This window comes from Urocitellus parryii, chromosome 2, assembly GCF_045843805.1.
Source record: "Urocitellus parryii isolate mUroPar1 chromosome 2, mUroPar1.hap1, whole genome shotgun sequence".
Classification (NCBI taxonomy): Eukaryota; Metazoa; Chordata; class Mammalia; order Rodentia; family Sciuridae; genus Urocitellus; species Urocitellus parryii.
Genome location: NC_135532.1, coordinates 44,747,261 through 44,757,819, shown reverse-complemented (window position 1 = coordinate 44,757,819; position 10,559 = coordinate 44,747,261). Strand labels below are relative to the sequence as shown.

The 10,559-nt window shown below is 37.3% G+C and overlaps 1 protein-coding gene across 1 annotated transcript; it reads right to left on the bottom strand.

The window, feature by feature from the left end:
• Positions 1 to 4,546: 4,546 nt before the first annotated feature.
• Positions 4,547 to 9,704, bottom strand: Fam216b (family with sequence similarity 216 member B). Its single transcript, XM_077795474.1, is given in 5 exon segments — positions 4,547 to 4,644; positions 4,647 to 4,718; positions 6,437 to 6,493; positions 6,496 to 6,556; positions 9,606 to 9,704. Coding segments are annotated over 5 exon segments (387 nt in total).
• Between the last annotated feature and the right edge of the window lie 855 nt (positions 9,705 to 10,559).

The following is a 10,559-nucleotide window of genomic DNA, read 5'->3' as shown; positions in this document are numbered from 1 at the left end:
TTTCTTCTGTTAAATCTCCAATATTATCACCATCACCATCTCCATATCTGTTTCACCCTATTTCATGAAATTTTCCATTGTTCACAGAAAGAAGGAGACCATAATATAACCATAGTGGCACTATTCTTCACAAACCCAAGTTCTCATCTACCTCACAGAAATGGTCACTAGAATACAGAAATTAAGATATCTGTCATTGCTGCTGCAAATGCCGTAGTCTGGCTGGGCACAAAATAACCGGGAAGTCATGAGCCACTTGTAGGTTCTAATAGGAACAACTTTATTGCCAGAACCCAATGGGAACTCTCTAGAACTCCACAGAAACTTTGCGAGAACCAATGGGAACTCAATGGGAACTCCTCGAGAACTCAAAAGTAGTGGGCACCCGAGACAGCAGGAGCCGCCCCACTGTGGAACACCAGAGGTCCACATACACAATCCAGCATCATCCAGTTACAGCAATCAGTCACCATCCCAATAATTATACACAGCTTAACTTAATCACCATCATCCCAATGGCTCGCTGGCGTCACCTCCCAACCACTCCTTCTGGCAAAATGCCAGGCGCCATCCCGACTTGGCTGTGGCTCTCAACAATTGCAAGAATATAGAACAAGTAGAACTCTTACACATTGCTAATGGGAATGAAAAATGGTAAACCACCTCAGAAAACAGTATGACAGTGTCTTACAAGGTTAAACTTAAATGTATTATATAATGCAGCAATTGTACTCTTAGGTATCTGTTAAAATAAGTAGAAATGTAGTATTCATGCAAAGGCTTAAATTCAAACATTTATAGCAGTTTTATTCATAATAGTCTAAAACCAATCCAAATATTCATCAACCAGTGAATGGATAATCAAGAGGTGGTATATTTATACAGTGGAATTCTCCCAGGGAATGAAAAGGAATAAACTACTGATATAGGTAACATGGTGATCCTCAATTACATTGTGCTAGGTGTGAGGAGACCAACATGAAAGATATAGTCTTTGGGAGTATATATACCAATTCTAATTTTGTAAATTTCTAGAAAAGACAAAACTATAGTGATAAAAGCAAATTAGTGGTTACCCTAGGTCAGAGTTTGGGGGAGGAGGTTGAAAACAAAAATGCTTGAGGGAAATTTGGGAGGAGTATAAATATTCTATGTGATTTTATGCATTCATCAAGATACATTGAACTTTAAGTACATTTACTGCATATAAATAATATCTTGATTTTTCAAATTAAAACTTTAAATGGCTATGGAGTAATGTATTTAGTCATATGAGTTTTGTTTCTTATCTTTACACTCATTTTTCATTTCAAATCTATTGTTTAAATAAAGGAAAGACCATGGAACGAATCTGACATAACTTTCCTATATATGAATATACCACAGTAAATCTCCCCATTTTGTACACCCACAAGAAATTAATTTTTGAAAAACCATGGGTAAATGGCAGAAAAATCAATAGAAGGAAGAGATCAGGGATTGGGAGGAGGGAAGGGGAAAGATACTGGGAACTGAATTAGAACAAGATACATTTCATGCCTTTACAATTATGTAAAAATGATTCTACTGTCATGTATAACTAAAAAGAACAAACATTTAAAAAGTAAAAAAAATACTAGAATGGTACTATGTAGAAACTTCATGGTTGGGGAATTTTGAGCTAATTCTCTGTGGGTTGGAGGCCAATCATATTGCAAAATGTATTGTCTGTTTTCTGTTGCTATAATGAAATACTCAAGACTGAAAACTTTAAAAAGAAAAAAGATTTATTTAGCTCATTGTTTCAGATTCTGAAAGACCAAATAGCATTATACTGACATTGGTGGGGACTCACCTGACTATATCACAACATAGTAGGCTCCCACATAGTGAGAAGAAAAGCTGGGTTTTAAATTAGGGCTCCCAGATGGCATCATGGCAGGAACATGTACTAGAAGGAGTGCTCACATGTCAAGACAGGAAGTCCAAGAGTCATTCAGGGGTTGGGTTCATTCTTTTACAAGGATCCTTTCATGAGAACTAACCAGAATCCTAAGAGAAGTGTGTGGATTCCTTCCAGGGACAATGTCCCCAGTGACTTCCTACTAGGTTCCACTTCTAGGCTCCACAACCACCTCCCAACAGTACCACTCTGAGCACCAGGCTCCTGACACAGGAGCTCTTGGAGGACAGACACATTTAAACCATGTCCAAGCATGGGGAGTTCTTGGAAGTGTTTTTCATGTAAAGTAAAATGACAAAAGAAAAACATTGACAATGTGCTACTTTTGAAGCTTACATATTTATTATTAAAACTCAACAGTAACCTCAACAACTGTTTAGAACTTAGACCAAAAAAAGGTTTAGGGAAGGACACTGCACCCTCTGTTACATGGTGGAGTGGACTGTCCCAGTCACCTGTATTTGATAAACCACTGCCAGTCCTCATGGGTAGTTGTGGCTTCCTGGGACCCTACAATAACATCACCCAGTCAGAGTCCAGTCTGACTGGCAGAATCTTCGAGAACTTCATGTTGTTTAATAAGTGTTGTTGATTGCCTCTCACAGACCAGGCTCCGTTCTAGGTGCTAGCCATTTGAAGTGAAATGATCATTGACCTCCAGGACTTTTGATGATGTTCATTGACTTTATGAGAGCAAGCAAAGATGTTTCCAATCAGGTCAAAATTGTAGACTTGTTTAATGTTTCAGAGGTCCTCTCTTCTCTTTTGTTCATCTTTCTCAGTGTCCTCTCAGGTAAGCATCTTTCTTCCAGTTCCAGAACATGCCACATTCCTCATAAGCTTCAAGTGGGAGGCTCAGGGGGTGAAGGAGCATTAACATCTCAGAAAGGACAGCCATCAAGTGAGACCTCCTGTATCAACTGTACCAGTTTGTTCTTAAGGGCCTGTGACATTCACCTGCCTGTTGGCTTGTAAAATGCTTCTGAGATTTTTGATGCCGGGTTGAAGTTCTGAATTCTAAGTGGCCTTCTTAATATTCTGCATCACTAGCTAAGGCTGACCTAGCAAATATCTGTGCCCGTGAAAAAAAAACAATGGTCTGGGATAAAAGTGTATGTAAGCAGTTTGAAGGGATGAAAGGCCCACGGTGGACATAGTGGGAAGGAAAGCTGGGTTAAGCTAGGGCTCCCACAAACCACTGTCCTTAAGAGGGTTACCCTAGAGCTCAACCCAATTTTATTTGAGATATTTTCTTCTTTTAAGGCTACTGAACAATTCTTCACCTAAAATTACTTAGAGTATAGAGTCAGGACCCAGATTTGCTGAGAAGTTTCTCTATAATTAACTGACCCCAGAGAAGCCAAGACTTCTGATCACAGTGGTGGGCCAACCACGCCCCTCGTCCCTTCCAGGGAAAAGTCAGAAACAGTGGTGCGGGTTCTCAGAATGTTTTGACAACTTCAGTATCTTTTATGTTAATGATTATGGAGAGAATGTAATTATCATTAATGAGTTTTCCCCCCTGATAATATTGCAACATCTTTCTTTCAGATCAATATAACACATCCCTTGTCAAATAAGTTTATTTTCTGTTTCAACCGATTCCTTCATGCACATGACAAAGTCATTGGCTGATTTCAACAGTAAAGAATTTTTAAAAGCGAAGATGAGGAAGAGACATTTTTTATTTGCAAATACTGGTGACTAGTTTTTAACACAAGAAATTGTGGGTGATGAAAATAGCTATTAAATATAATATAATACAATCTCAGTTGTGCAATGATCTGACTCACTGTTATCTCATTTTTTGCTCATTTGCATGGTCTTGTGTGCTTTGTTTACAACCTCTGAGACCATGGGAAGGTTGGACTTGGATTAGTTGTTTGGGGCTGTTTCATGTTTTGCTCAGAGTCTTTGTTCAACTGCCAGGGGAAGATGTGAGCATGGATTCTCTTCCCTGTGTCAAGACCAATTTCAGCTGTGTAGAATCAGCCTAGCAGCTGATAAGTGCAAGTTTCAAGATGACACAAAGTGATTGAGCCCAGCAAGAACCAGAAACTTTGGGACCAACTCAAATGTTATTGCCTAATGGAGAAGAGGACAAGGAGGAGATGGACACACCAGTTGTCACTAGGGTGATACAGCTCTAGAAGCCCCACCTGATCCCTCTTCACTCTGTGCTGGTTCGTGTTTTTCAGTGTGTGTAGTAGATGGCTTGCAGAGAATGGTCACGCAAAGACAGGATGCTTGGTACCTTCTAACCACTTGTATCTTTCACTGTTTGGGGGATTTCTCTGGGAGGCTCAAATTCCAAGGAAGTTTTTATTTTGAAAGTTTTGAAAATCACCTGATTCTATAGACTGAACATGGAAAAGCTTGCCCTCAGTTCTATTGCTTTTAAAACCTTTCAACTTGTTCTTGTTGGTAAAAAAAAAAAAAAAATCTGTGAATGAGATTAGATCCAAATCTGAGGTTTGTATTAGAAGTTATTTTTTTTTAATTCATTGTCATTCAACAACAGTGCACCCAACACCCACCAGATGCCAGAGACACATGGGCAAACTGCCTATGTAGAGACTGTACAGACTTCCAGTTCCTGAGGGCTCAGTGCCCTGTGCTTTGGACCCTGGGTAGAACCACAAACTTGGATCTTGCCAACAGACATTTTCTTGTCATAGCTGAAGACTTCCTTTGAGGATCTCCCTTGACTGAGCTCTCTTGGTGGAATCTCTAAGTACTGCAGCATAAGACAAGGCTTCCTGCTGAGTGATATAGCCTGGGAAAGAGAAGGAGAGAAACTTCAAAGCCTACGTTTTACAAAACAAAACTGCAAATATTCAGGTGAGTGTACAAGAGTTCCACTTTTATGGCTAGCATTCCCTGATTATATTACCTTTGAAGTCAGAAAGTATAGTTTTCTGCTTTTGCATTTTTTCACTCAATAAATTAACAAATATTTTGTCATTGATTAGCATGTCAAATCATTTGGAAAGGGACTAGAGTCATGAAGAATCTTCACATGAATAACTTGTCTTTGATATCAAAACTTTCTTCAACTCAGCAAAAGAAATATTTGATCTCTCTCAGTGTTTCTCAAAAGTGCAATCTGCAGACAACCTGCTTGAGAATCACCTCACTGAAACCAAGTGCTTTATAAAACTGCTTATTAAAAGGCAGACTTCTAACTGTGTTCCAAAGACCCTCTGAATAAAAAACTCAGAGGGCCAGGCCTGGACATTGGCATTTTAATAAAGTGACAGATGGATTTTATGTGCACTAAATATTGAATGCTTCTGCTTCTGGATTTTTTTTTTTTTTGTATTCTATGCAATTTTTTTCTGAAAACAAAGCTATCAGATGACAACTCTGAATTGTCAACTGGATTTCAGATAATCATGGGGGCCTGCCCAAATCCTGGCCTCTCTAGTTCCTAGATTCATGACCCTGGTCAAGTTATTTAACTTATCCATGTTTCAGTTTTCTCTTCTGTAAAATGCAGGTTACAGAGACAACCGCCACATAGGGTGTTTGAGTTTTAAATAAGACAATACATGCTAAGTTGTTAGAAATTGTCTGCCACTTAGGAAGTCCTTAATGAAAGATGACTCTTATCATTGTTATTTTTTAGTAAAATGTTTGCAAAAATGATGTTTTCTGTTTGTAGAAATATACAACAACAATTTAAGGTAGCTATGCTAAAGCCAAGTGGATGGGATTTTTTTAATGCTCTATAAGAATTAGGAAAAGAATATAGTAGAGAGGGCAGGAAATTGAAAACATTTTCTATAAGAAAAAAGAAAACAATAATAATGACGCCTTTCAGTTGATTGGTGCTTTAGACGTGTCTTTCACAACCCTGAATTCATCTGTGGTTCATATGATCTGAAGGAGTTGCTAGAAGAGGAGAGAGAGCAGAGCACCTGAGGTGGGGGAATGCATGGCTTTTGGAGGTGACAGCTCTGTGACAGGAAGTCCTCACTGACATTTACAATCCATGTGGTCTTTGTCATTTATAAATCTGCCTGAGCTTATGTTTTCCACAACTGTTAAGTGGGGAGAGAATGAAATGCTATATGTAAATCTCAGCACAATGTTTGAACATGATAAATATTCAACGAACGTAGCCATTATTGTAAGTAAACCAAACCTCTGCATTTGCAGAGAGTGTAAGGAGTGGACCCGTGGTTTGAACCCGTGACTGGCTTTCTAAGCCCAGTGCCCTTGATCTACTAGATCAAATTCCTGTAAATCTCAGAGAGTTGTTCACATTTTATAAGAATCCATACTCTGATTTCTTTAAGCCCTCTTAACTTACCCATAAAACTTTGCTCTTTACCATCGGAGATAATGATTTTTAAACTTGGCTAGCCAACCGTGTTGATAAAATAGTCTGGCAGAGGCTATTCTACCTGAATTATTTATCTAGAAAATGACTTCGGGCTGCAGCACGTCCCTTCCTGAGGTGCCTGTTTCAGGTCAGCTAGTTAAACTCACCCAGCCACTGCTAGTGCCAAAGGCTATGGAGGTAGAGGGTCTGCAGGGCCTCCCACTGGGCCTGAAGTCCTAAATCCTCATGATGCTCTAAAAGGAGGGCTGTTGCCCTCAGGTCAGTTTCTGCCAGAGCATAGCAGGTGAGTGTGATGAGTCTCTACAGAATTGAAAGTATGATGCATTCAAAGCTAACTTCCCCAGGAATCAGAAGCTTTTCTTGCTAAACATAGATATTTTTAATGAACAACAATTGGAAAAGAATAAGTGGGCCATATTTCCCTCCTTAGTTTATACAATCTTCCACCGGCCTGTGTAATGATGAAAATGGGAAGTTAACGATTCCAGGTAAGTAGGTCATGATTTTTTTTGCTGAAGGAGATCTAAGGATTTTCAAGCTCTTAGGATCTGATTGATCCTTATTGAGGAAAATGGGTTGTGAAAATCTACACAGAGCTGGAAGTATGCTAGGCTTTAGGGTGGATGCAACTTTCAGTGGAAAGTTCCCAGGAAGCAAGAGCAATAGACAGATGAACAGATGAGTGATAGGGCAAGAGGTCAACCTCTGTAATAAAAAGGAGCTATGAAAACAGAGGAGAGCAAGCTGCCTGTGGCAATCATGGCCAATGTCCTAAATGAAATAACCCTAGTCTTAAGGGTGAGGAGGAGTCTCTAAAGGGCTAGAATATTGGTTCTCAAAGGGTATGGTTAACACCTGGGCATCCCACAGAAATGCAAATCCTCAGGGCTGAGGATATAGCTCAGTGATAAGGTACTTGCCTACCATCTCAGATGTCTGGGGTTAATTCTTAGCACCACTTGGGGGTGGGTGGGTAATGCAAATTCTCAGGCCCCGCCCTGCTGAATCAGAGACTCTATTGCTGAGGCCCAGCACTCTGTTTTTACAAACCCTCCAGGTGATTCTCATTCATCCACACTAAAATATGAGAACTGTTAAAATTTGAAAACTGTTATACTAGAAGGAAAAAAAAGGCTAATTCTAGACAGAGGGATAAAGTGGTGCAATTTCTCCTATGGGGCATGAAATATCTGGATATGTAGGGAATCAGACTTTTTTTTATTTTAAAGTTCAAAGGGAGCATAGACTCTGATTTCTTAATTGTAGAATTATGTAAGGGAAGATGATGAAAGCATTTTATCCCATGTTAGGTTTAAAGATTAGGTTTCATATGAGAAGTCATTAAAATTCTTTATTGGAGGCTGTGATACTCAACAGGGATGATTTTGACTCCCAATACACATTTGGAGAAATTTTTGATCATCTCAATTGGGGTGAGGGGAAAGGGTACTACTGGCCTTAGGGGTAGAGGCCAGGCGTGCTGCTCAGCATCCTGCAAAGCATAGGCAGTTCTACTCCTTTGCAAAAAATAATTCTTTAACTCAAAATGTCATCCTTTACACTGATCAGATTTTCATTTAAAAAAGATCACTTTAGTCTTGCTATAGACAGTAAGCTTGAGGGAAGATAGATGGTTGGTTAGGCTATCATCCATCAAAAAGCTACCATCATAAAAAGGGCCATGTCTTCAATAGCTATTATGTATTAGGTGCGTATTCTATGCCATACTAAGCATTTTGAATCCATCAACCCAAGTTATAACAATCCAATGAAATGGTCAATTTATTGTGCTCATTTTATAGGTAGGGAAACTGAGACAGTGGCATCAATGTTCTAGAAAAATCAAGGTAAAATAAGCTCATCCTAGGTGAAAAAATTAAAAGCAATGATAGAATTTTAAAAACTAGTTGAACTCCAGGTAACTTTATATATTTTATATATAATTCTTATATATTTTTTTAAATTTATAATTTTATATATAATATATAATTATATAATATACATACTTTGTATATAATATATAATTATTTATAATATATAATAATCTTATATAATATATAATTATATATGTAACTATACAATAAAAAATATATATTCACATATGTCCATGTGTACATAGATACATATGTGCATGTATATATATTTATATAACAGTAGGGTAAGATGACTTTTACCTGTTAGAAATTTTGTGCAGAATTGAAATATACTAGGCAGTTTAATTTTATTTTTTTGAGGTCTAGAGACCTTAAACGTGATATTGAAAATAAACTCAGAGTAAAAGTAGCAAAGCCAAGTGCCTCACTTTAGTCTCACAGTTTCTGAATTAGATAGTTTAAAAGGTAACATATTTGAAGAAGAGAAAGGATTCCATTCCTGCACAACTAATTAAGCTTCTCAAATGATTGAGAACAAGATGATATGAAAATTGCAAGCCAATTTGAAGAGTAAAGCTCCAAAAGTACAATGGGAATTTTCATCATATGAGAAAATCCTTAAAGTTACAGTTTTATTTTACAAAGAAAAAGAAAGTCTATTTCTTTTCCTTAGTAAAATTCCAAACATCCTAAACCAGGAGTAATGTTCCTAATATATATATATATATATATATATATATATATATATATATATATATTTAAAATTAAATTTTAAATTTTTAAAATTTAAATTCTATTTAAATACATTTTAATAGAATTAAAATTAAATATAATTTAAATTAATTAAAACACATTTTAAATGAGAGGTTAACATTCCTCATATTTCAACCTGTCTCCTATCCTTCCTTGAGGGAATGGAAGGGAGTGGCAATAATAACTTTGACCCAAAGGGGCTGAGGGTGCACTAACAGGAAGCCACCATGTTGCCAATTAGTGAGTTTTCCACACTGGTGGGTGTCATCCATGAAGAGGTTACAGTTTACCAGAACTCCTGCAATTGAACAGGTTTAAGATTAGGTCATATGAGTGCTTATTCTTCACTCAGATGTCTTATCGCACTTACCTTGGCTCAAACATTCATTTTTTTTTTTGGTACCTAGGATTGACCTCAGGGGCATTCAACCACTGAGCCACATCCCCAGCCCTATTGTGTATTTTATTTAGAGACAGGGTCTCACTGAGTTGCTTAACACCTCACTTTTGCTGAGGCTGGCTTTGAACTTGCAATCCTCTTTCGTCAACCTCCTGAGCCTTTGAGATTACAGGCATGCCCTGATTCAAACATTCTTCCTAAGGCTGGATAAACAGATATTAGAAAAAAGTCATACAGCCTCCAAGAGAGACAGACAAGCTCTTTCCATCTGTGAATAGACTGTGGTACTTTCAATAATGAAGTATCAGAAGCAGAGGGAGGGACTCGAATGCAAGGAATTTGTGCAACACTCCTAGACTTTTGTCATCTTTTCCTGTTTTCTCCCATTCCTTATTCGGTAGGTCCAAGAAAAAAACAAAGCATAGCATAAAATTTCACTCTGTGAAACCAATTTGGGTGATGTACCTAAGTAAACAAGTCAATAAGTAAATGTTATTTGCTCCAGGAATAAGAATATTTTCTCACATTTCCAAGTAATTAGACCTCACCAGGCTACTTAGTTCTGCCTCTTGTCCTATTTCACTCCTCATCCTGGAAGGCACAATTCAGAGCCCTTATCTTTCGGCTTCACTGTGCTTGGAACAGGTGGCTTGTAGAGCTCATGCCATGTGTATAGTAGTTATTTCTAGAAACATTTTAAATAATTTTATCATCTTATCTGATTCTGAAAGCAATATATATATATATATATATATATATATATATACCTTATTTTGGAAAGTTTGAAAAAGTTTTAAATTAGAAAAGAAATTAAGATTTCCTATAGCTAACTGTTGTTGGTATCTGGTTTCCTTTTGTTTATTTTTTTTCCTTGTACATTGTTTAATTTTAGAAAGAGGTGATCACAATATCTATATGTTGTGAACCTTCTGTGGTCCAAAATATTCCTTAAAATATGATTTTTTGTAGCAGTGTAGTATATCATTACATTATTCTCCACTGCTTGCACATTTATATCTGCAATTTCATAGCAGATATAAATAAAATATTAAACTTAGTCATGTTTCTTTCCACTTGCCTGACAAAGATACAGAATGAAGGAGTTGTACCTGCTCTAAGTCTTCTTTCCATTTGATTTAGAGCCTTGAATCTGAGGTTTATATAATAATAAAAAAAAATTAATCTTGGAAGAGTAGATATTACTGGAACAGAGTATCCAAGGCAAAGTGCAAAAATGCTGAG